The 26,672-nt window shown below is 50.3% G+C and overlaps 1 protein-coding gene across 7 annotated transcripts in view; it reads right to left on the reverse strand.

Annotated features, from left to right (window-relative positions):
• The window catches only part of LOC140188287 (lipoprotein lipase-like), an 86,986-nt gene that overhangs the window by 45,259 nt on the left and 15,055 nt on the right, over positions 1–26,672 (reverse strand). For 6 of the 7 annotated variants that reach the window (XR_011883257.1, XM_072244387.1, XM_072244385.1 and 3 more), the window contains exons 2-7: positions 24,548–24,732; positions 22,829–23,008; positions 22,629–22,740; positions 10,356–10,589; positions 8,180–8,422; positions 4,345–4,465 (exon numbers count right to left, since the gene is read on the reverse strand). Coding sequence is in view for 6 of the 7 variants with exons in the window: in XM_072244387.1 (XP_072100488.1) it covers positions 4,345–4,465; positions 8,180–8,422; positions 10,356–10,589; positions 22,629–22,740; positions 22,829–23,008; positions 24,548–24,732 (1,075 nt within the window). In the remaining variant the exon portion in view is untranslated. The remainder of the gene's footprint in view (positions 1–4,344; positions 4,466–8,179; positions 8,423–10,355; positions 10,590–22,628; positions 22,741–22,828; positions 23,009–24,547; positions 24,733–26,672) is intronic. The other variant, XM_072244390.1, reaches the window with a different exon arrangement.

Here is a 26,672-nt window from a genome sequence, read left to right on the forward strand (position 1 = left end):
GTCACGAGAAAGGAGGTCTCAATGGAGGAGCTGTCCCGAGACTGGAGGTCCTGGTGGAGGAGACATCCTGAGACAGGAGGTCCCAGGACGAGACAGGAGGTCCCGGTGGAGGAGATGTCCCGAGACAGGAGATCCCGGTGGAGGAGACGTCACGAGACAGGAGGTCCCGGTGCAGGAGCAGTCCTGAGACAGGAGGACTCACTGGAGGGGATGCTCTGAGACAGGAGGTCCCGGTTCAGGGTAGACCTCATGAGACAGGAGGTCCCAGTGGGTGGGGAGACCTACTCAGACAAGAGGTCATGAGAGGGGGTCATTACAGGACAGGAGATCCTGTGGGAGGAGATGAACTGAGACAGGAGCTCCCTTCATGAAAGAATACTAGAGACAGAAGGTTCTGGTAGGGGACATGTCCTGAGACAATAAGAGGAGGAGACTTCTCAAGACAGGATGACCTGTCCAGAGAGAAGAGGTTCCATGGTAGAGGGGAGAGGTGCAAAAATCTGTGAACGAACGTCCCGGTAGGAAAGATATCCCGATGGCGGAATCATCCTGAGACAGCACGTCACGATGGGGGTGGGGAGACTTCCTGAGACAGATGGTTCTGTTGTGAGGTGGGGGTTGTTGAGGTAGGTAGACACTTCTAGAAAAGATGTACCTGTCAGAAAGTCCCAAAACAGAAAGTCTCGATGGGGAAGTTGTCCCAAGAAAGGAGATCCTGGTGGAAGGGGGAGCCAAAGACATCTCAAGACAAGAATACCCAGTGTGGGGTGAGGGAGGGGGAAGATGTCTCGAAAAAGGATGTCCCAGTGGAGGTGGAGATGTCTGGAGATTGGAGATCCTGGTAGGGCGGAGATGTCCCAACACAGGAGGTCCCTTTGGGAAAAGTGACGTACTGAGAAAAGAAGTCCAGATTGTGGGGTGGGGGGGGAGATTACTTTGGACGTGAGGATGTCTTGGTAGGGGAGGCACCCCAAGACAGAAGCTCCCGGTGGTGGAGACGTCTGGGAGCAGGAGGTCCCAGTGGAGGAGCTGTCCGGAGACCAAAGGTCCCAGTGGAGGAAGTGTCCCAAAACAGGTTTCCCCTTGGGAAAGTAGACATGCTGAGACAGGAGGTATCTTTGGGAAGGGAGACATCGTGAGACAAGAGATCCAGGTTGTTGGGGAGCGGGAGATGACTTTAGCACGAGGTCCCAGTGTAAGGGGGAAATGTTGTGGTAGGAGAGACAAACTGTGACAAGAGGTTACAATGGTGGAGACGACATGAGACAGGAGGTCACAGTGGAGGAGCCATCATCAGGCAGGAGGTGCCGGTGGCTGAGACATTACTAGACAGGAGGACCTGGTGCGGGGCTGATACTCCAAGACAAGTTGAAACAGTGGGGGAGTTGTCCTGGGATGGGACATCGTGGTAGGAGAGACATCGTGGGACAGGAGGACTAGTTGGGAAAATGACCTGAAACAAGGTCCCAGTGGGGGAGGTGGGGTGCTAATCTCACAAAAGGGACATCCCCGTAGGAGAAACATCCCAAGACAAGAGAACCCAGTATAGAACGGGTGGAGACATCTGTGAAAGCAGGTCCAGGTAGGGACAACTTCCCAAAACAGAAGGTTTGATGTCCTGTTGGGGCAGAGGTAGACCTCAGGACACAGGAGGTCACATGAGGGGAAACATCCCGGGACAGGAGATCCTGTGGGAAGAGATGTCTCAAGACAGGAGTTCCATTAGTGAGAGGGACAACCCGAGACAGATGGTTCCTGTACGGGACATGCATTGAGTCAAGAGGCTCTTAAATGGATGTCCCCCATGGGGGAGACATCTCAAAACAGAAAATCAGATGTCCCGCTGGGGATGGGGAGCTTTCCTGAGAAAAAGGTCCTGTTGGAAGGTGGAGGTGAAGGTATCCTGAGATAGGAGCTTCCGGTGTGGGGTGAAGATATCTCAAAGCAGGATGTCCTGGCAGAGGAGGAGACATCCCAAGACAGGAGGTCCCCTTTGGAAGGAAGATCTACTGAGACCTACTGTGGGAGGGGGCGTGAGATTACTTTGGACATGAATATGTCATGGTACGGGAGACATCCTGAGACATTAGCTCCCAGTGGGGGAGATGTCCTGAGACAAGAGATCAGGAGGTCCCTGTGGAATAGACATCCCAAAATAGGAGGTTCCATTAGGAAGGAGAAATCCAGGTTGTGGGGGGTGGGGGGGGGTGGGGTGATTAGTTTAGATAGGAAGTCCCTGTGTAAGGTGAGTTGGGGTAGGGTAAGATGTTTCGATACAGGATGTCATAGTAGGGGAAAAGTCCCAAGTCAAGAGATCCTGGAGGAGAAGATTTCCTGAGACAGGGTGCCAGTAGGGAGGCATCACAATTCAGGAAGAGCCAGTGGGTGAGATGTCCTTTCTTGCTACATCTCCTCTCAACCAGGACCCTGTGTACGGATATTTCCCCAACTGAGACAACCTGTTTTGGGATGTCTATCACACCAGGACATCTCCCAAAGCATGATTTCCTGTCTCACCCCACCAAATGGGACCTCCTGCCTCATGTTTTTTCCTGAACCCCACCAGAAACTCCTGTTTTGGGATACCTCTCCCATCCAGACCTCCTGACTCTGGACATCTAACCCTCACTGGTACTTCCTCCTTGGGACATCTTCCTGCAGCTGGTACTTCCTGTCTCAGGATGACTCCCCATTCCCTCTTCATCAGGACGTCCTGTCTCAGGATGACTCCATATTTCCTCTCCATCAGGACGTCCTGTTTCAGGATGACTCCGTATTCCCTCTCCATCAGGACGTCCTGTCTCAGGATGACTCCCTATTCTCTCTCCATCAGGACGTCCTGTTTCAGGACATTCTCTATCAGGAAGTCTCCCCAGTCTACAGACCCCACCAGCATCTCCTGTCTCAGGAGATCTCCCAGGGCTACCTGTCTTGGGACGTCTCCTCACCTGATCAGGACCTCTTTGTTTGGATGTCGTCCCCTACCCCTCCACCATGACCTCCTTTCTCAGGATGATTACCCCGTCAGGACCTCCTGTTTTGGGACCTCCCCTACTGGTACCTTCTTTTTCAACCTGCCCTCACACTGGGACTTCTTGTCTTGGGATGTTGCCCCCACTGGGACTTCCTTTCTTGAGACATCTTCCCCACATCCCCACCGAGGCCCTGTCTCAGGACATTTCCCCAGTTGGGACCTCAGTCGTAGCAAGGACTAGGCCTCAAGCCACAGTGTCACCTGTTTGCACTAAAGTTAGTGTCATCAGCCAACCTACTATGCTACACTCGGTCGCCTCTTCCAATTATTTGTTTTATATCATGAACAGTTGTGGGACCAGCAATGATCCCTGCCGTACCCTCGTCACCATTGACCACCAACCAGAGAAACACTTATTTATCACAACTCTCTGGGACAAGTCTTTCATGTGGCACCTTATCAAATGCCTTCTGGAAGTCTAAATATACAACATCCACCTGTTACCCTCTATCCACTCCCCTCATTACATTCAGACACTGAGTCATGTAAAACTCCATTGACAGCTCTGATGTATCTTGAAGTGAGGTCCTGAGACAGACAGCTGTCACTCCCATCAGGAGGAACACGCAGCCTGCACAAGTAATAGGACAGGGTGCCTTATCAAAGCACACTCACACTCACAAACAGTGGCAGGGAATATTATTGAGAATAAAACTGCCCCTCTCAGAAGCACTTTGCATATGGGAGTATGGTCACTCCAGACAGAGTGATTTAAAAATGACTCAGTAATTGTTCTTGTGACATTGGCTAAAGGATAAACTTTGACACAAGGATCATGGGTAATTCTGTCTGCTCTGTAAGACCCTGCTGTGGAATCTTGGCTTTGATATGGGATCCCTGTGCAGTGGGACGGCACAGTTAGATCAGGCAGGAAGAATGGTGGGTGGTGCTGGGCAGGTGGGGGAGTATTACAATCTTCAATAGCTTCTGGGCAAGATTCTGAAGCTGCGGGAGGGTCGGGGTGCTGGTGGGTACGCAATGGTGAATGTTGGCTCGAAATGGGAGTAGAGCAGGGATGGGGAGGGATTGCTGTGGGTGTGGGGAAAGAATGGGGTTGGGGTGGGGAGTGGGGGGAGGATGAGGAGGCTGGAATTACTCAGTAGCTATCGGAAGGTTGCGCTGAAGTAAAGGTATGATCGGAGGCTTCAGCCCCCACCGCAGGCACCCACTGAGAACAGCATCTTCTCACATCCAATTCTGCAGCCAGTCAGCGAGTCCAGGAAGAAACGGTGTTATCTCACGCAAATCGGCACTGGGCTTCTGAGCTTCTACTCAGAGGCTGAGCCCCTGGTGTCAGAAATCTGACTCACGTTTCAATGTGAAGGTTCTCAGCATCGCCCTTGGTCCCATGAAGAGATACAGACAGCGTGGGATCGATGTCGAAGTGAGTAATCCCGCTGGAGAAGTGAATCTTCAGTTGATAGTGATAAACTGGGAAGAAGAGAAAGTACAGTTGGTTACTATCCGTTTGCAGCCTCTGGCGGCTGCACTGTTCCAGATGTCCTCAGCCTGAGTTGTGGTCAGACCTTTCTACAGAGACAGCAGGGCTTTCCTGGAGAATTACACTGGGCCTAAAAGACAGGATGCTCCTAATCTCAGGGACAAAGCCCAGCTCCACAGCCAGTGAGGGCCCCACTGCTGATGCCAGTGGAAAAGCCCAGTCTCCAGAGGGCAGCACTCATGCCAGGGCACAAGGGTGGTGGAACAGTGTTGTTGTAGAACACCCTGAGACACAGTGTCTGTGTGATGGCCAGTCACTGATATTTGATTTATAACTCACTGGATTATGATGGTGCTTTATGATTGATGCACCCACCCACCCCAGATCCTCAGCAGCTCGTTTTCCACCCAGGGCACCTACCCCTGAAGCCCCCTGCTCAAACTTCTTTGACAGACTGGCTGCTGGTTTAAAGCAGCAAATGGGCCTGAGGCAGGCCGGTGACCGCAGCCCCACCACTGCTGCAGCACTGAAGTGTCCCTCCAGCCACCATCCCAGGGGATGTGAGTCCGTCTACACTCTCAACAGGAAGCAAGGAACAGAAAGAACTCAGTACATAGCTCCTGAATCAGTGACGATCCCCACTAATCTGAGCTGATTCTATCAACTACAGACTCGCTTTCAAGAACGCTTCACAATTCATGTTCTCAGCATTATATTTTAATTTTATTTGCACAGTTTGTCTCCTTTTGTATGTTGCTGATTTGCTAGGCTTCATGTATACAGTTTTTCTTTGTAAATTATATTTGCAAATGGCACAAAAAATAATCTCAGGGTAGTATGCGGTAACATATACTGTATGTACTTTAATAATAAACGTACTTCAAACTTTGTAGCTGACTGCTTTGGTGTTTCTGCATTACTGATTCAAACTTTCTAACCAGGTACATTAACCCATTCCCAATAAAGAGCCCTCCCAGGAGTGCACCAGCTGCTGCCTGGGTGAGTGGACTTTAGTCATGGAGAGAGAGTCGACAGGCTGGGCTTGATTTGCTGGAGTAAAGGAGCCTGAGTGGTGACTCAGTATTCATATACATATGAATTCATAAGGGGCATAGATAGGACAGATATTCAGAATCCTTTCTGAGATATCAAACACATGAAGAGATATGTTAAGATGAGAGGAGGGTGTTTGAAAGGTAACCTGAGGGGTAAGTTTTTGTTCTCACACAGAGATTGATAACTGGAACATGCTGTCTGAGGTGGTAGAATCAGATGCAATTTATCAGAGGGATTTGGATGGATAATTAAATGGGCAAAGCCTCGAAGGACGTGGTCCTTTTGCAGGTAAATGTGATCAGTATCGACGGGAAAGGTGGAGAGCCGAAGGGCCTGTCTCTGTGCCCTGCAATTCAGACTCTACAACACAGCGGCAGGCAATTCGTTCCATCGAGTCTGTGCTGCCTCTGTACACCTATGGCCAGGCAAGGTGATCTATGACATAAGAGATTTTGCATATGCTGGAAATCTTGAGCAATACACACAAAATGCTGGTGGAACTCAGCAGTCAAGCAGGAGGGGAGTAAGCCTGGACTTTTCATCAGGTGCTCTTTGCTGACTATTGATCCAACGCTGTCTCTCTTTCCCTGCTCTCTCACTGTATATTGGTCAATCCTCACCATCTCCTGACCGGTCAGTTGGTTTGTCAGTTAGTATAAACTGTGTCAGTGAAGGATCCATTTGTCACCAGGTACGCTCACTCCCTGTGTCTCTGTCAGAAGTAATCTGGTCCTAGGGCACTTGGCCCAATGACTGGATTGTAAAATATTAAGCCATTTCACAGGAACATTCTGAACCAAACTACGTGTGGGAAAAGATTAGCGGAGGCTTGGTCGGAAAGTTGGATTTTAAGGAGTGTTGGAAAGGAGAATTCCAGAACCAGGGACAGGAGAATGGAATCACAAATGAAGGGTCTCAGCTTGAAATGTCAACTGTTTACTCTTTGCCACAGATGCTGTCTGGCCTGCTGAGTGCCTTCAGCATTTTGTGTGTGTTGCTTTGTTTATTGTTGTCATGTGTAGTGAGGTACTGTGAAAATCTTTGACATGCATGCCATCTGTACTGATCACTTCACCACATCAATGCATCAAGGCAGTACAAGACAATACAATAAGCGAATGTGGAATTAGTGTTACAGTTACAGAAAAATGCAGTGCAGACAGACATAAGGTGAAATAGAATTGAGATTTAAATGAGTAGACCAATTATAATAGAAATAAAGAGTAGATCTGCGGAGAGCAGCAAGTCCATAATGGGGCTGTTTGATCCATCATCCCCTCTGCTATCCAAGACTGGTCTATAAACACATGAAGACCAGATAGCCCAAAGGAGGGAGCAGTAGCCCAGGACCGGAGGTGTGTGGGTTCCACAGCCGGGCCAACAATGGTGTCTGTCTTGTAGGTCATGTCAGGGGTTGGCTGTGAGTCAGTCCTGATGTGGAGCTGGGGCTACCTACTCCTCTGAGGGACATGTGAACCAGGTGGGATTATGCTGAACAAACCCCTCCTCCTCCATTGGTAAAGTTCCAGCAGACCTGGCCAAGGTGGGATTTTCTGTAGGCCAGCTTGCTGACCCTCCTGTCCCAGAGCCCTGTGTGCCAAGAGGCGCAGAGCTGGCCGGGGGAGGTGTTGAAACAGAATGCAGATAAGGTTATGGAGGTGGGAACGAGGGAAGCCCATGGTCTGAAGGTCACACTGGGGCCTAAGATGAGATGAGATGTGCATGTGGCACAGCGGAAGTTGGGGGGGGGGGTGTGGGTGTTAGGGAGGAGAAGGGATCCTTGTTATGGAACAGAGAGTGAGATGTGTGTGGTGTCAGAACTGGAGGGTAGCTAAACCCTTGCTTGTCTCAGACACCAAGCAGGGGAGGGGCAGTTAAAATGCCCGGGGTCCCAGACCATGCTGGTCTGTGATGGTGCCAGTGGCTGGTGGTCTCAGGTTGTGCAGGTGTGAGGTGTGGGCCTGCCCTGGTTCAGGCCTGATCTGAGGCTGGTGGGGGAGTGATGTTTCATTGGGCCAGGATAGTGCCCTGGGTCAGCATAGAATCCTCAGACTCTATCTCAGTCCCATCACCTTCCCACCACCCAGTCAAAATCATAGCAGCCCACACAATTTCCCCACAGCCCCGAGAAGGCTCCGACAGATACTCCAGTAAGTTCCAGGTCATCACCTTTGAACAAAATGATAAAATGACTTTCCTCCAACCATGCCCATAGTACGATCTCCAGAATAACTCCCCCCCCACCCCTGACTGCATAGAACAGCCTCCCAGTCGGAACAGACGGACCTCTTCCAGCTCTCTTCCAAATTCCTCAAACTGCACCTCACTGTGAGATCCTCCCCATTATGGACAGGAGTTGGTAAATCCTTCCTGGTAAACTCCGTTCACCCACTCACCAGCAGAGACCAGTCAGGGGAGATTAAATTCCCTGGTTTGGATCTTACGCCTGAAAAGACAAGAATGAATGGTCTTTGGGGCCCCTCCCCCAGTGAAAATCACCCATCCCAGCCCCTCCCTCAGAGAGATCCCACTGTCCTGGCCTCTTCCTCAAAGAGAAACCCCCTGCTCTAGCCCCTCCCTCAAAGAGACACCCTACTCAGAGAGTATCCCCTGCCCGGACCCCCTCGCTGCACTCACACCGCCCCTACCTCGGAAAGGCATCTCAGCTCTGGTCCTCAGGTACATCTTGCTGGCCCTCTTGTTGCGGATCCGTGTCACACCATAGCCCAGCGTATTGCATCGATTCTTGCGGCAGCTCAGACACATGCCTTTCTCGAAGCAGTGGTGGCTGCTGCAGCGAAACGCCATGCATGGCTGATCACTGTGCAGCAAGGAGTCGATGAAAAGGTGGATGGATCTCTCGTGCTCACACTTCACAGCTTCCGAGAATGCTGTGGGGAGACAGAGACTGGTGGTCAGCATCTGTGTACACCACACCGCACACGGGGTGACCCTCCACCCATAACCCGGCTCAACTCTCAGAGTGAACCACGGGCCTTGATATACCAGATCGCTGCTCCATTACCCACAACCCTCCCATCCCTCCCTCCACCACGGGTAACAACAGGCCAATCCCCACCACCAACAGTGCGATGACAATGGACCAATTTCCTTCCCCCAACAGAGAGAGCAGTAGACCAATTGCTCCGTCTCTCCCTACATATCACCATGTGGGTGACAATTGATCAATCCTCTCCTGTTCCCTCTCCCGCTGGAATGACTAAAGATCAATTGCACCCCCCGCTTCGGCTTTGAACTGTTACCCACATTACTGAGGTGACACCCAACCTAAGGTCCCTGACCCAAGCTGCCTGATCTAAGGTCTAAAGATTGAGGGAGCTTGAAGGGTTTGGTAGGTCAGCACCTGAGAGTGTCTTTCTTCAGCTTCTGGAGGGGGACACCTGAGGGATCAACATTTATTGTCCAGCTCCAGATGCTGGAGTCCTCCCTTAGTGCCATTGTGATGGGAGTCCCACAGCATCATTAATCTTGAGAAGATACACACAAGATTCTCCAGATGCTGGAGTCTGGAGAAACACACAGAAAATGCTGGAGAAACGCAGCAGGTCAGGCAGCATCAAGAGACAGAAATGAACAGTTTACTTTCAGTGCTTATGAAAAATCTCAGCCAGAAATAGTGACAGTTGACTTCCCCCTATAGATGCTGCCTGACCTGCCGAGTTCCTTCAGTATTTTGTGTGTGCTACTCAATAATCTCTAGGTTAGCATGGTGTGTAGGTGGAGGGGAACCTGTACATGACAATGTTCCCACTTCCTTTGTCCTTCTCAGTCCCACAGGTCAGCGCTTTGAGAGGTGCTGCTGCAGCAGCCTGGTTGAGTAACTGCAGTACATTTTACAGATGCTGCACACTACAGTCTGCTGGTGGGACACCTCACCGAACACTGAGGACAGTGGATTGATCACAGGGAGATCAGACTGGTGCAAGTTGGACTGCTCTGTGTCCCGCGCCCATTGGGTGAGACAATAATTGGGGGCAAAGCCCACAGCCTGCAAAGGAGAGGGTGGTGTCTGAGCTCTGCATGCCCCCTCCCAGAGGACCTGGAGTTGGATCTATGCCCAGGCTGACATGGTTACTCTCACCACCTCACTGTAGTGCCTGCACCACCCCTTTGACAACATCCCAGGTTGCTTCTCTGATTCACTAGGATTGTGGACACCTGGATGTTCAAAGGACAGTTTGGAAACATTTGTTACAGAAAGTGGGACAGGAAATTATCATAGATGGCCATTGGCAGAGGAACTGAAGCTGTTTTCCATACTGGGAGATCTTTGTTGATTGGACATCACCAGGAGCATCACTGGACTTTTAACTTCTAACTCATGACTTTGGTGGTAGATACCAGTGTGTCCAAGTTTGCTTTGGAAAAGTGAGCCGTGAGGAGACAGATAGGAAATGTTGTGGGAACAGGAGGGGCGTCACACACCCTGGTTTTGAAATAGATGGAATTCCCATAAAACGGGGAGAAACTAGTCTGTCTGCAATGTTTGGTGTGACGTTCTTGAAATGCGTGAAGTGAACATGGAGAGATGGTGACAGCTGGTGCCTTGGCTTCTAATGTGAGGGCTGGAGGATGAATGGGGCCATCTACTAGGTTTCGAGCTCTGTTGGTCTCACTTGGTGCAGCTTTGGCCTCTGTTGGATCGAACTGGAGTCAATGTCACGTGATCACTGGGACTGGAGGCTTGTCCCAAGGAGACACCGAACAAGATCAACAGATACCAGTTTGCCCACCAGCACCCAGTCTCCCAGGCATCCTGGAGCAGGTACCTCAGTAACCACACCATCTCACCCTCGCTCTTACCATAAATACCATACATGGCGATGTTGTTCACAGCCCTCTGTAGGTCACAGCCTGGTTGAGAGTGGCCTCCATTTGGGTAGATGTCAACGTGTCCCACGGGCTGTCGGATCCCGATACTCAGCCCCAGAGACTGCCTTGTGAAGGTGTGGAGGACATCAACAAAAGTGGCATCATCCGGGGACAGCCGCTCCTCAGCGTGGACCCCCTCGAACACCGGCCCTGCCGGATCCAGCCCTGGAAGGAAGGACCAACACACACTCACGGCACCACTACTTTCACTGCCTCTCCCTCTGATCTGGTACAGTTCTGCTCAGACAGCGTCTTGAATCAGCACAGCTGGTATTGAGCGTTGGGGTGAGGAGGGACAGGTCCCAGTGCAGGGACGATCATGGACTGTCACAGGATACCCTAAGCTGAAGCAAGGAGGAGGAGTTGAGGATACTAATACAGGCATATTGCAGCATCATCGTTTAGTGAGGGAAATGACAGCAGTGTATGGTTCCTGAAGTCTTCAGGCAAGGATTACAACAAACAAAAGGTTGTAAATCAGTTAAAGAAACAATGAGAGGTGTTGGAACACCAGCAAATAGAGCCACATGTTGAATTCAGGCACTGAGGCCAAGCACTGACATACAAGACACCCCAGACACACTGAAAGATGAGGAAGAACATTTCCGAAAAATGCAAGAACAAGGAAGTATTTAAAAGGGAACTGAGGAGCAACTTTTCACACAGAGGGTAGTAAGTATATGGTTCAGGCAGGTACTATAGTATCATTTAAGAAACACTCTAATAGGCCCATTGAGGGGCAGTGCTCAAAGTGATATGGGCCATACACAGGACATTGGGACTGGCTGGGTGGTCACTGCGGTTGCTATGGTCACTGGACTCGTTGAGCTGAAGGGTCTGTACCTATGCTGTATTGCTCGTTGACTCTGTCTACCAAATAGTGCCAACTCAAGATGGTACAACTGTCAGTTCTGAGCATTGCCAAGATGGAGGAAGCAGACATGTCTGAAACTCCAGAGTAAACTTGCAATGTAGCTCATTTGTGGATTCAGTGGCCAAGGGATGAGATACTGGCTCTGAGGCACACACACTGAGTAAGCCAGCTGCAGGCTCCATCCATTGCATAGTTTACCAGTGTTGGAGGATGAAGCAGGGACTGGGACACATGGATCTGACTATGAAATGGCAAAGGGGAAGGACAAACGTTTTCTCCATCCAGGGACAAACGGAAGTTATCCAATTGGTCTTCAGAGCTTCCAAATATCAGAGCTACCAATGAGATGCTGGAAAAGGCGCTGAGCCTTGGAGAACTACTGTGGCCTCCACAGAATCCAATAGCGGGAGGGGCTCAAGATCTTCAGCTGATATCCAGCGAATAGGGAGATGTTCAAAACATGGAGACACATGAGACTGCAGATGCTAGAATCTGGAAAAGCAAACAAACTGCTGGAAACTCTGCACATCAAGCGACATCAATGGTGAGAGGGGGGAATTATCTACATTTCAGGGTGAAATCCTGCATCAGGGTGGGGAACTGAGATAACATGGCCAATATAAAGAGGAGAGAGGGAGTGGTGAGACAGGAGTCCACCATTCCACTTCAGCCCACTTATAACCTGAGACTCCTTTTTGCCCATTCCCCTTCTCCTTATGCTGGCCATCTCCCCTCTGCACTCTCAGTTTTGACCAGAAATGTCAACAATTCATTTCCCTCCCATAGATGCTGCTTGACCTGCTGAATTCATCCAGTAGATTATTTAACATTTAATGCTTGGTTGGTAAAGTTGTCTGTAAAAGGGCCCAAGATATTCATTGGCCCAATTGTGAGAAGATACAAGAGGCAGGATGAAGGAGGAGCTTGTGGAGACAATCGAGCTGAGAAGGTGTGGGTCTCAAGAATGGTCGAGAGCCTGAACTGATGAGTTGGATAGCTGACGAGATCCCAGCAGAGGCAAAAGAGTGGGCCAGTGAATACAAAACGAGTGGAGACTGCAGGCTACAAAAGGAGCAATGTCACCCAAAGAACACACAGCTAGAAAATCTGAATCACTTCCCATCCCAGTGCAGCTACTGGTCACTTGGCAAAGGTATCAGATACCACCTCCCCATGGAACAGCTACATCATGTACCACACACCACAGGACAGGCGTACAACATACAACACACCACAGGACAGGTGTACAACATACCACACACCACAGGACAGGCATACAATGTACCACACACCACAGGACAGGCGTACAACGTACCACACACCACAGGACAGGCGTACAACGTACCACACACCACAGGACAGGCGTACAACATACAACACCACTGGACAGGTGTACAACGTACCACACACCACAGGACAGGCGTACAACGTACCACACACCACAGGACAGGCGTACAACATACCACAACACCACTGTTCAGGTGTACAACATACCACAACACCACTAGAAAGGCGTACAACGTACCACGCACCACAGGACAGGCGTACAATGTACCACGCACCACAGGACAGGCGTACAACATACAACGCACCACAGGACAGGTAAACAGTGCGTCACTGCATTCCGGGGCGGGTACCCATTGGGTCACGGCATTCCGGGGCGGGTTACCCAGTGGGTCACGGCATTCCGGGGCGGGTTACCCAGTGCGTCACTGCATTCCGGGGCGGGTTACCCAGTGGGTCACGGCATTCCGGGGCGGGTTACCCAGTGGGTCACGGCATTCCGGGGCGGGTTACCCAGTGGGTCACGGCATTCCGGGGCGGGTTACCCAGTGGGTCACGGCATTCCGGGGCGGGTTACCCAGTGGGTCACGGCATTCCGGGGCGGGTTACCCAGTGGGTCACGGCATTCCGGGGCGGGTAAACAGTGGGTCACGGCATTCCGGGGCGGGTAAACAGTGGGTCACGGCATTCCGGGGCGGGTACCCAGTGGGTCACGGCATTCCGGGGCGGGTAAACAGTGGGTCACGGCATTCCGGGGCGGGTTACCCAGTGGGTCACGGCATTCCGGGGCGGGTACCCAGTGGGTCACGGCATTCCGGGGCGGGTTACCCAGTGGGTCACGGCATTCCGGGGCGGGTTACCCAGTGGGTCACGGCATTCCGGGGCGGGTTACCCAGTGGGTCACGGCATTCCGGGGCGGGTTACCCAGTGGGTCACGGCATTCCGGGGCGGGTTACCCAGTGGGTCACGGCATTCCGGGGCGGGTTACCCAGTGGGTCACGGCATTCCGGGGCGGGTTACCCAGTGGGTCACGGCATTCCGGGGCGGGTACCCAGTGGGTCACGGCATTCCGGGGCGAGTACCCAGTGGGTCACGGCATTCCGGGGCGGGTTACCCAGTGGGTCACGGCATTCCGGGGCGGGTACCCAGTGGGTCACGGCATTCCGGGGCGGGTAAACAGTGGGTCACGGCATTCCGGGGCGGGTACCCAGTGGGTCACGGCATTCCGGGGCGGGTTACCCAGTGGGTCACGGCATTCCGGGGCGGGTAAACAGTGGGTCACGGCATTCCGGGGCGGGTAAACAGTGGGTCACGGCATTCCGGGGCGGGTACCCAGTGGGTCACGGCATTCCGGGGCGGGTTACCCAGTGGGTCACGGCATTCCGGGGCGGGTTACCCAGTGGGTCACGGCATTCCGGGGCGGGTAAACAGTGGGTCACGGCATTCCGGGGCGAGTACCCAGTGGGTCACGGCATTCCGGGGCGGGTAAACAGTGGGTCACGGCATTCCGGGGCGGGTTACCCAGTGGGTCACGGCATTCCGGGGCGAGTACCCAGTGGGTCACGGCATTCCGGGGCGAGTACCCAGTGGGTCACGGCATTCCGGGGCGGGTAAACAGTGGGTCACGGCATTCCGGGGCGAGTACCCAGTGGGTCACGGCATTCCGGGGCGGGTAAACAGTGGGTCACGGCATTCCGGGGCGGGTTACCCAGTGGGTCACGGCATTCCGGGGCGGGTAAACAGTGGGTCACGGCATTCCGGGGCGGGGGAAACAGTGGGTCACGGCATTCCGGGGCGGGTTACCCATTGGGTCACGGCATTCCGGGGCGGGTAAACAGTGGGTCACGGCATTCCGGGGCGGGTTACCCAGTGGGTCACGGCATTCCGGGGCGGGTAAACAGTGGGTCACGGCATTCCGGGGCGGGTACCCAGTGGGTCACGGCATTCCGGGGCGGGTACCCAGTGGGTCACGGCATTCCGGGGCGGGTTACCCAGTGGGTCACGGCATTCCGGGGCGAGTACCCAGTGGGTCACGGCATTCCGGGGCGGGTAAACAGTGGGTCACGGCATTCCGGGGCGGGTAAACAGTGGGTCACGGCATTCCGGGGCGGGTAAACAGTGGGTCACGGCATTCCGGGGCGGGTTACCCAGTGGGTCACGGCATTCCGGGGCGGGTACCCAGTGGGTCACGGCATTCCGGGGCGGGTACCCAGTGGGTCACGGCATTCCGGGGCGGGTTACCCAGTGGGTCACGGCATTCCGGGGCGGGTTACCCAGTGGGTCACGGCATTCCGGGGCGGGTTACCCAGTGGGTCACGGCATTCCGGGGCGGGTTACCCAGTGGGTCACGGCATTCCGGGGCGGGTTACCCAGTGGGTCACGGCATTCCGGGGCGGGTACCCAGTGGGTCACGGCATTCCGGGGCGGGTTACCCAGTGGGTCACGGCATTCCGGGGCGGGTTACCCAGTGGGTCACGGCATTCCGGGGCGGGTAAACAGTGGGTCACGGCATTCCGGGGCGGGTAAACAGTGGGTCACGGCATTCCGGGGCGGGTTACCCAGTGGGTCACGGCATTCCGGGGCGGGTAAACAGTGGGTCACGGCATTCCGGGGCGAGTAAACAGTGGGTCACGGCATTCCGGGGCGGGTAAACAGTGGGTCACGGCATTCCGGGGCGGGTTACCCAGTGGGTCACGGCATTCCGGGGCGAGTACCCAGTGGGTCACGGCATTCCGGGGCGAGTACCCAGTGGGTCACGGCATTCCGGGGCGGGTAAACAGTGGGTCACGGCATTCCGGGGCGAGTACCCAGTGGGTCACGGCATTCCGGGGCGGGTAAACAGTGGGTCACGGCATTCCGGGGCGGGTTACCCAGTGGGTCACGGCATTCCGGGGCGGGTTACCCAGTGGGTCACGGCATTCCGGGGCGGGTTACCCAGTGGGTCACGGCATTCCGGGGCGGGTACCCAGTGGGTCACGGCATTCCGGGGCGGGGGAAACAGTGGGTCACGGCATTCCGGGGCGGGTTACCCATTGGGTCACGGCATTCCGGGGCGGGTTACCCAGTGGGTCACGGCATTCCGGGGCGGGTTACCCAGTGGGTCACGGCATTCCGGGGCGGGTAAACAGTGGGTCACGGCATTCCGGGGCGGGTACCCAGTGGGTCACGGCATTCCGGGGCGGGTACCCAGTGGGTCACGGCATTCCGGGGCGGGTTACCCATTGGGTCACGGCATTCCGGGGCGGGTAAACAGTGGGTCACGGCATTCCGGGGCGGGTACCCAGTGGGTCACGGCATTCCGGGGCGGGTACCCAGTGGGTCACGGCATTCCGGGGCGGGTTACCCAGTGGGTCACGGCATTCCGGGGCGGGTACCCAGTGGGTCACGGCATTCCGGGGCGGGTTACCCAGTGGGTCACTGCATTCCGGGGCGGGTAAACAGTGGGTCACGGCATTCCGGGGCGGGTTACCCAGTGGGTCACGGCATTCCGGGGCGGGTTACCCAGTGGGTCACGGCATTCCGGGGCGGGTTACCCAGTGGGTCACGGCATTCCGGGGCGGGTTACCCAGTGGGTCACGGCATTCCGGGGCGGGTAAACAGTGGGTCACGGCATTCCGGGGCGGGTTACCCAGTGGGTTACGGCATTCCGGGGCGGGTTACCCAGTGGGTCACTGCATTCCGGGGCGGGTAAACAGTGGGTCACGGCATTCCGGGGCGGGTAAACAGTGGGTCACGGCATTCCGGGGCGGGTAAACAGTGGGTCACGGCATTCCGGGGCGGGTACCCAGTGGGTCACGGCATTCCGGGGCGGGTTACCCAGTGGGTCACGGCATTCCGGGGCGGGTAAACAGTGGGTCACGGCATTCCGGGACGGGTAAACAGTGCGTCACGGCATTCCAGGACAGGGCATTGCACAACATTTTGTCACAGCACAAGACAGGCATGGGTGCTGCAGTTAGTGCGATGCTATTACAACTTAGAATATTGTAGTTCAATTCTGATATCATCTGGAAAAAGTTTTATGTCTTCCCTGTGGAATCTGTGGGTTTCCTCTGGGTCATCTGGTTTACTCCCACAGTCCGAAGACATACTGGTCAGTAAAGAGATAGATAGACAGACTGCTTGTCCAGGAGTAAAACAGCAAACTTACTTGTTTGAGGAGCCCTCAGTTTATCTCAGCCTTCTGAGATTGGGTTTGAGGAGATCCAAGCATGAACAGAAGGGACAACCCAGGATTAGCATAGCTGGAGAGTTGTTGGTTATGGAGTGTACTGCATTGTGATATGCAAAGAAGAAATTGGCAAGCTTCTGATTCAGTGTTAATGTTGTGTGTTCTGCTGACATTGCTCACAGTGCATTCTTTAGACTCTGAACAAACCTTTCCACCAAGCCATTTGTTCCTGGGTTCTGTGGTGCAGATGTAATACGTCTTACTCCATTCATTTTCAGGAATGACTGAAACTTCCACCACAAACTTCCTTGCAAGGAGGCTTTTCAGCACATCAGCAGTGTGTGAGGCTGTACTGGAGGCTACTGGGAAAACTTCTCACCGTTTTGTAGCTGCATCCACTACTATCAAAAAAAGCATGTCCATGAATTGTCCAGCAAAATCTATATGAATCCTCTGCCAATGTAATGCAGGCCATGCCCAGGGATGGAGAGATGCTGCATTTGGCATCTTTGGCATCCTACACAATGCATGGTGAGCTGCTCAATCTGCTGATCCATATCAGGCCACCAGACAAAGCTTTGAGCTAATGCTTTCATCTTAACCATGCCTAGATGACCAGGACATAGCTCCTCCAGCACCTCAGTGCTCAGCAACTCTCAATAAGGCAACCTTCATCAAGGACAAGTTCATCTCAGTGCTGGTAAAAATGAGGGAGCTGGAGCTTCTACCATAAGAAGAGATGTCACAGGCAAGCTTCATAATGTTCAGTACAGTGTCTGATGTCATCATTTCCTTTACCTTTTAGAAAGCCTTCTCACACTGCTTTGTCCATTGCCATTTCTTCCTGATCTGCCCCAATGAGTTCAATGTGTGGAGAACAGTAGTCAGGTTTGGCAAGAACCTATTATAGTAATTGACAAATCCTAAAAAGGTCTGCAACTGTGATGTCCTTTGGCCTTGGAACATCCACCACTGCTTGAATTTTCTCAGCACACTTGTGTGATCTTTGCATGTCCATTGTGTGACCACAACAAGTGATGCTTGGTTTAAAGAATTCACACTTGTTGCATTGTACTCTTAGCCCATAACCTTCTAATCTTGTTAACACTATATTGAGATTTCGGAGATGTTCCTTGTCATCCTTACCAGGTAACCTGAGTGCCTAGACAACCTTGCAGCACCTGGTCCATAGCTTTCTGCCACAGTGTAGGTGCGGATGCCATTCCAAAATAAACCTATTTTAGTGATAAAGCCCTGTGTGAGTGTTTATGGTGAGAAACACTTTGGACCCTTCTTCCATCTCCATCTGTAGGTAGGCCTCAGCTAAGTCCACTTTGCTGAAGTGTTTTCCTCCAGAATGGTCTGCAAGGATATCCTCTATCCTAGGCAGAGGTTGCTGATCTACTTTCAGTACTGGGTTGATGGTAACCTAAAAATAACCACAGATCCTGACAAGCCCACACTTCTTGGCTATTGGGACCACTGGCATTACCCATGGGCTTCACTGAACCTTGGAAAGAAATCTGTCAGTCTCCATGCAATCTAGCTCACTGGCTACTTTTTCACAAATGGTATAAGGAACCAGATGGGCTTTGTAAAATTTGGGTGCAGCATTTTTATTTAATACCCTTGGTATGTCAGAGTTTTCCAATGTCATCTCTGAACACCTCTGTGGCATCATCCAGTACCCTTTTTAATTCACTTTCAGTTGACTCTTTTGCATGGAATGTTGCACGCAAATAGTGGATGGACCTCCAGTCAAATTGTAGTTGTCACAACCCTACCATGCTGGTCCTTCTGTTTTTACTAGCTCAGTGTGGCTTGTTGGTTGTTGTATTTCACTGTTACAAACGTCATTCCCACATGAGTTATCTTTTCTCCAATTTTAAGTTCTCGTATGGATATCTACAGGCTTCAGTACAGTATCTTTGAAATGCCATTCGAAGACATTTTACGGAAAGACTGAAACAGCCAAGCCAGTGTCCAATTCCATTTTAATTAATTTGCTAGTAAATACGAATGCTGTAAATTATGCTGTAAAGGCTACCCTGTGTCACTCTCATCATTATGAGAGTTTTTATCAACAGCATGAAAATCAGAGCTCTTTTTGAAACTGCAATTTAATGTTTTTTTCTCTTCTCTACTTACTTTTGTCTGCCCGACATGCTATTTGTATGTGTCCTACTTCGTTGTATTTTCTGCAAGTTTTGCCTTTAAGCCTGCATTGGTCTGGTGTATGTGAGCCCCTGCCACAACGGTAATACAATTTGGACTGGTTGAGCACAGGGGTACATTCAGCCAGAGACTCATTCCACCGAGATGCAACATAGAGCATCATAGGAAGTCATTCCTGCCTGTGGCCATCAAACTTTACAACTCCTCCCTTGGAGGGTCAGACACCCTGAGCCAATAGGCTGGTCCTGGACTTATTTCCTGGCATAATTTACATATTACTATTTAATTATTTATGGTTTTATTACTATTTAATTATTTATGGTGCAACTGTAACGAAAACCAATTTCCCTCGGGGATCAATAAAGTATGACTATGTTCAGCTCGGCTAATTTTTGTTTACACATCGCAATTTTGTTCACACTCACTTTCATTCCTGACTGCAACTCAATTGCATCTCAGTCTGCTGCTTCCATTGATACAGGAATTTCAACTGCTCTTTTAAATGCAAGCTCTTCAGTTAGGAGACATTTTTGAATATTTTCTTGTAAGGTTCCACAAGTTAAATGATTTCTTAATGTTTCTTTAAACCCATTACTGAACTGACAATGCTCAGACAAATTCTTCAGTTCAGCCACATAAGCTGAAATTTACTCACCCTCCTTTTAATTCTACTTATGAAACCTAAAAGTGTAATCAACAGTGGTTTCAGTTCTAGATGTTCCTGCATTACTTTAACAATACCAGCAAAGTTCATTTCAGCTGATTTGGTTGGAGCAGTTAAATTTTAAAGAAAACTGTATGCCTTTAAACCCAATGCACTCAGCAAAACTGGCATTCGCTTTTTGTTAACAAGAGAAAATCTGCAGATGCTGGAAATCCAAGCAACACTCACAAAATGCTGGAGAAACTCAGTAAGCCAGGCAGCATCTATGGAAAAAAGTACAGTCAATGTTTTGGGCTGAAACCCTTTGGCAGGACTCATTGACTATTTCATTTGCTTCAAAACACTGTTGAATTAGTTCAATATGCATGGCCTACCTATCCGTTAATCTAATGCATCTATCTTTTTGATGTAGTCAGCCATTTCTGCTATTATTTATGATTGCTGTCACCCGGTACTCACTGTTTATGAGTCTATGAATTCTTCCATTTTCTGCCTTTTTTACTCAAATGTTTCTGCATGTCCTGTGCTTTTTTTTTATTCAACCATTCCCCGCTGTGCTTCAATAGGCTGGTACCTGCCTTGGATTCATTGTTAAATTACCTTGTCACCATCGATATGTTTTGTAACTTCATAATATTAAACTAATTAAAAGGAAATGATGGAGAGTTCGAAACGTAAGTCATAGTCTATGTTTACTTTAAGCGAGGCACACACGCATCATGTGGTAGCTGATGATGTATGCAATTCATATATTTTTACATATAAACCATAATGAATTAGTTAAATGAACAAGAATCCTTAATCAAACTATATGCAAGATTACCCAAATATTACTGAACAGTTGCCATGACAAAGCATTATTATATTGGCTGTAAGTAGCTCAGAAATAATCTTAAATTCAGCTCACCGCAGAAAGTGTGACAAAGAGAACCACAGTCAAAACAATCCAACAGTCTTGGCAACACTACATGAGAAACACTACCATCTCATCTATCCCAGACATACTCATCACATTGAAGTAGTTAAGGCCAGAGTTCCCATTGAAATTTCCTAACTGTGTGATTTAGCCTGAAGATATTAAATGAAGTGATGGATTGCAGATTAAAGTGTGATCCAGTCTCTGCAAAAGTATATTTGTGCTGTGAAAAGGTGAGATCCCCAAATCCACAGCCCCCAATGTCCATATTGTACACAGGGGATAAGGGCAGAACAGTGTCAGAATCACAACCTCCAGCACAAAGAACACCCTGAGACAGGAATAAATTAAACCTGATCTTTGAAAGTAGACAAGTCCACATAAAATGAACTCTGTGCTGATAATATAACTGTGGGCAGAGGTCTAGGAAATTAATATCCTAGGTCAATCTTCACAAAAAAAATGGGAGATTATACACAAACAGACTTTCACTTTCCAATTCTGGCTGAGATGGGGTGTCAGAGAGGCAGAGGAAACCAAGTGTGATCCTATTGTTTACGTAGAGGAACAGAGAGATCTTGGGGTTCATATCCATAGATCCCTCAAAGTTGCAGTGCAAGTTGATAGGATAGTTAAGGTGCTATGTAGTGTGTCCACCTTCATTAGTCTGGGATGGAGCTGAAGAGCTCCAAGGTAATGTTGTAGCTCTATAAAACCCTGGTTAGACCACACTTGAAATATTGTGCCATTCTGGTCACCTCATCATAGGACGGATGTGGAAGCTTTGGAGATGGTGCAGAGGAAATTTACCAGAATGCTGCCTGGATTAGAGGCCACATCTTACGAGGAAAGGTTGAGTGAGTTACAGCTCAAGGCCAAGAGAAGGAGATGAGGGAGGTCAGATACCACAATGCTCAAGATCAGATACCATGGAGCTCAAGGTTAGGATTGAGATCACAGGGAAGGATACATATCACAGGGATCAAGGTCAGGGAGATGTCAGGTACCATGTGGATCAGGGTTAGGGGCAAGGTATAGTTCGTCAGAAAGATATCTGAATTAGAGAGCATTAACTACAAAGAGAGTTTTGACAAACTTGGATTGCTTTCTCTGGAGTGACAGAGACTGAGGGGTGAGCTATTAGAGGCATATGAAATTGTGAGAGACACAGATAGGGTATATAGTCCAAAACTTTTCCCAAGGTCAAGAGGGAGCCAAGGGGCCGGGGGCACTTTGAGCCCAGCTCTCAGTGTACACCAGGAGTGCTGTTATCTCATCCATTTGGATGGAATTGGAAAGATATTTGCAAGCTAGAGGTCAGTTTTTCTCTAGTTTATTTAGTACCAAATTCTTGATTAATTTCTACTTCTTAAGTGTTTTAGAAATACTATTTTTTTAATTATTGAACGATATTTAGATTAAATTATTATCTTTAAATATGCTGTAATGTAGCTGTATAAAATTTGGTTCTGGCATACTTGGAGCAGTTTGTGCAGTTCTGATTGCCCATTGTGAGTGCAGACTCTGGAGAGGGTGCAGAGGAAGTTCATCAGGATGCTGTCTGGATCGGGAGAGGTTAGACAAACTTAGGCTGTTTTTCTGAAGCATCAAGGGCTGAGAGGAGACTTGATAGAAATTTATAAAATTATGAAAGCATAGCTAGAGTAGACACAGATGTTCTCCAGAGTAGAACTGTCAGATGCCAGAGGACAAAGCTTTGGGGTGAGAATTTAAAGGGGGTGAGTGGGGTAAGATTTTCATAATTTTTATGGAGCAGGGGACTGTTCAATGTTCTGTGTTCCATCTGATCTAGCTGTTCAATGGTCTTTGACAGCAACTGAGGCGGGAAAACATTTCTCACCAGGCCATGGATCTGCAGGACATGAGTAATCGACACGCTAGATACCGAGGAGGATTTGGAGGGAAGGAGGAGCAGGAGAGATGCAGAGATCTCAGAGGTTGAATGCCAGGGGCAGGTGTAGAAAGTGCACCATATATTTCTTATTGTAACTTTTAGCAATAATCTTATGTACTGCTACCACAAAACAAATGTCATGACATACGTCAGTAATAATTAACCTGATTCTGATTCGGACGGGTCCCAGTTTCTGAGGAATTACCTGTAATCCTGCCAATCTTGTGGCCTATGTGACTTCCTGCAAAACCCGCCACATGCGCACCCAGGCTGTAGCCGACTAGGTGCATCTTGCTAGTTGGAACTCTCACTTGTTTCTATAAGAAGCACAAAGGAATATCACTCGTTTATAAAGAATTCCCAAGGAAAGTTTCCTTGACAACAGCCAGGGTTTTAACTCCTCACCTCCAACCAGTTGATGAGCTTGGCAATGTCTTGTCCAACCAGCTGAGTATTCTGGGCTGCAATTGGGTAGTGCTGGTGAGCACGATTGAGCCAATCCACGACAAGGACATTAGAGTCAGGCTCCCTTTGGTACAGAGCCACCACTAGCTTTTCAATCCATGTCTCAAACATCCCGGTCACCTGGAAAAGTACAATTCAGCAGTCATTCTCCACTTGAGAAAGTCTTCGGGGTGGAGGTGAGAGACAGAGTCCCAGCCTGGGGGGTCTTCAACCTCCTCACTGGGCCGAGTGCCTTCACCTCCCTGAGAATGGCTCATCTCCTCACTTAATGACCCTCCTTCTTCCTCAATGATCTTCCTCCCACCCACTCAGTGACCCTCCCTTCCCCCTCCTCTATCCTTTCCCCCAGACTTCCTCCAGTGTGATCCCTCCCTTTGCACCTTGTATCTCCTTGTGATCTTACAGTCAGAGCCTACCCAGTTCAAGTAATATTACAGACAAAATCCAGCAGGTTTGTTGTCTCCCGTGGATTTTCTGGAACGTTTGGGATATCTTGGACAAGGAATGTTTGGAATCACATCGAGGAAATCCATGCCCGTCCTCAGCTCAGAGTCTAAGTGCCATGGAGCAGAGAGATTTGCAATGTGGGACTGAGGGGAACAACAGTGTCAGGAGCAGCAGCAAAGCTCAGCCATTACACAGAGGACTCTGCAGTCTGGGGAGGGTTGTACCCCTTCCCCCCTCCTCTGTCTTGACCAGTGCCTCAACCACCACAAGGAGTGACTAGCAACACACATCAAAGTTGCTGGTGAACACAGCAGGCCAGGCAGCATCTCTGGGAAGAGGTACAGTCGACGTTTCGGGCCGAGACCCTTCGTCAGGACTGAATGCTGGTATTTGCAGGAACCTTGTCGATTACCCATTTCCTGAATACCTATAGCCTGGTGTGAAATGTTGTCTGACAATGCTCAGACATGCTGCTGTGTGATGGTGTGAGATGGTGCTGACTATTGTTCCACCACTGCAAGATGTCACTTCTGTCCATCTTACCTGAGCAAGGGAAGTTGCAGCTCTATAAAACTCTGATTATACTACTCTTGCATTGTGTTCAGTTCTGGTCACATCATTAAAACATGGATGTGAAAACCTTAGAGAGGGTGCAGAGATTTACCTTGATGCTGCCTGAATTAGAGAACATGTCTTATGAGAAAGGTTGGGCAAGCTAGGTTTTCTTCTTTGGAATGAGAGGTGACTTGTACAAGATTATAAGAGACATACTGTAGATAGTGCGGAATGCCAGCACCCTTTTCTCTGGCCAGCAATGGCTAATAACAGAGGTGAATGGAGGGAAATTTAGGGGAAATGTCAGAGGTAGGTTATTTACAGAGAGTGGCAAAGTGGACACAACACATTGCCAGGGGTGGTGGTAGAGGCTGATGCATTAAGGACATTTAAGGGGAATATGGATGAAAGAAAAATGGAAAAGTTATGGTCAATTTAGAAGGAAACGGTTAGATTCATCGAGGAGTTAGCACAACATTGTGGGCTAAAGGGCCTGTACTGTTCTAAGCTCTGTGGTCTACCCCCATCAGTGAGGTTCCCCGCTGACCTACCCTGGCATGGATGCCAGGCTGTCTGAGTGACAGGACCTGTGGGGTGTTAAGTGCTGTGCTGGCTTCTGTAACAGGGGCTGGTCCACACTCAGATTCAAGCACTCACACTCCATCCGTGGATAATGAAGAAAGTCTTGCTACTGGCGTTGAAATTGCAACTGGCCAGAGAGCCGGTGTGGCCTGCAATGATACAACAGTCATCCTCAGAGGGTGCTGAAGGTCTTCGCAGCAAAAAACGGGTTTTAATGTGGTTCAGATCTTCAATGTCATTGGTCTGCAGCTCAAGGGCACCTGCCGGGGGTAAGGGTGGAGGAATAAGATTAGCTAAGAAGCTTGCACCAAACACTTAGCCAACCCTGACTGACACCCCATAAGAGGGTGAGTGTGAGGACACCGATGGAAACTGAGGGAAGGGTTAAATTAACGAGACATTACATCCAACAGAATTTTTCAAATGTACCTGAACCCCAGCAGACCCTGCCATAAGATAAAATCTCCTCCATCCCGTTACCCTGACAAGCAATACTGTCCAACAGCAGCAACTCAGTACAATCAACTGTCTGCAAGCAGGAACTGCATTGCATGTGCATGCTCTGGAACACACTAGTCAGCAGCGTCAAAACGGGCAGAGCAAAAGCCTTCAAACTCAGCACCCCGATACACACTGAGCAGCTGCTTGTGAGGACTGCACCAGTACAACAGGCCACTGAACAGCTCCAGACATGATCTGGTGAGTGGCACTGAGAAGAAGTTGCTCAGGTGGAGTGCTGGCCTGGAGACACCCCATAAAACAGTTTATCACACCAGTAGGGCCCACTGGTAACTTAGGCCATGCGTGCTGTAAAGCACGACAGTATCCTCATGGGTACAGTAGCCTCAGCACCCCCACCCTCACAGCTCACTGAGTTGTCACCAACATAATCTGTAATGTGACCCACTCAACTGATTCCAAAATGTTCACGGCTGACACTTTTACACACTGCTTCCTCACACACCGACATACTATATAAACTAGGATCAGGAGCGGGCCATTTGGCCCCTTAATCCCATTCTGCCATTCAGGACAATCACAGCAGATCTGGTTATAACCCCACCTTCATGTTTCCATCTCCCCCAGAAATCTTCACATTGCTGCTAGGGAAGGATCCATTCTTCTCTGCCTCAAGAACCCTGACCCTGGTGATCCTGTCCCTGGCCCTGGCTGTGGATCAGACCCATGGTCACCACGCATGATCTGCACTCCAGTGGACCCCAGCTCACACTCCAAACTAATGGGCAAGCAGAATAGTGAACCACACCAGTAATCAGCTACCAAGGTTATTGAATGTTTGCTGTGGGTGTGGACGAAATAGTGTCGCCCACTGTGATGGAGAAAACAAACACAAAATGCTTCTAAATGATGAAGGATCAAAGATAGTGGTGTTCAGATGAGCCCAAGGCTAAAGTACTTAGAGATTATTTTCAGAAGTATTTAGGTGATGCAGATAATTGGGAAGGAAAATGGAACATTGATTTGCATTGTAATGAATTCAATACAAATCAAATTGTACTGTATTACAATTGGCTCAATCAAATTGTATGCAGCTCCTTTTGGACTACATCTAGGAATGCATGTACGGGGCGCTTGTGTACAAGAGAGGATATACTAGTGAAAGAGAGGACAGCAGAGGTTACCAGATTGATTGATGGGATGAAGGGAATGGTTCTACAAGGAGAGATCTCGTGGAGACACTCACAGCACGCTGGAGGAACTCAGCAGGTCGGGCAGCATCATTGAAAACGATGAGTTGACGTTTCGGGCCGGAACCCTTCATCAGGACTGAAGAAAGAAGGAGGGGGAAGGATTTGAAGAATGCTTGTAGGCTCGGTTGAAAGACCAGTAATTTGAAAGACAAAGAGGTGGGGGAGGGGAAGCAGGGACGTCATAGGCAGGAAAACAATGGGTAGTAGAAGGAGACAGAACCATGAGGGAGGTGATAGGCTGCTGGGGGAGGGGGAAGAGTGAAACAGGGGTAGAGGAAGGGAGGGGAGGGAATTACCAGAAGTTGGAGAATTCTATGTTCATACCAAGGGGCTGGAGACTACCTAGACGGTATATGAGGTGTTGCTCCTCCAACCTGAGTTTAGCTTCATCATGGCAGTAGGGGAGGCCATGTATGGACATATCTGAACGGGAATGGGAAGCAGAGCTGAAGTGGGTGGCCACCGGGAGATCCTGTCTGTTGTGGCGG

This window comes from Mobula birostris, chromosome 26 (genome assembly GCF_030028105.1).
Source record: "Mobula birostris isolate sMobBir1 chromosome 26, sMobBir1.hap1, whole genome shotgun sequence".
In the NCBI taxonomy this organism is placed as follows: domain Eukaryota; kingdom Metazoa; phylum Chordata; class Chondrichthyes; order Myliobatiformes; family Myliobatidae; genus Mobula; species Mobula birostris.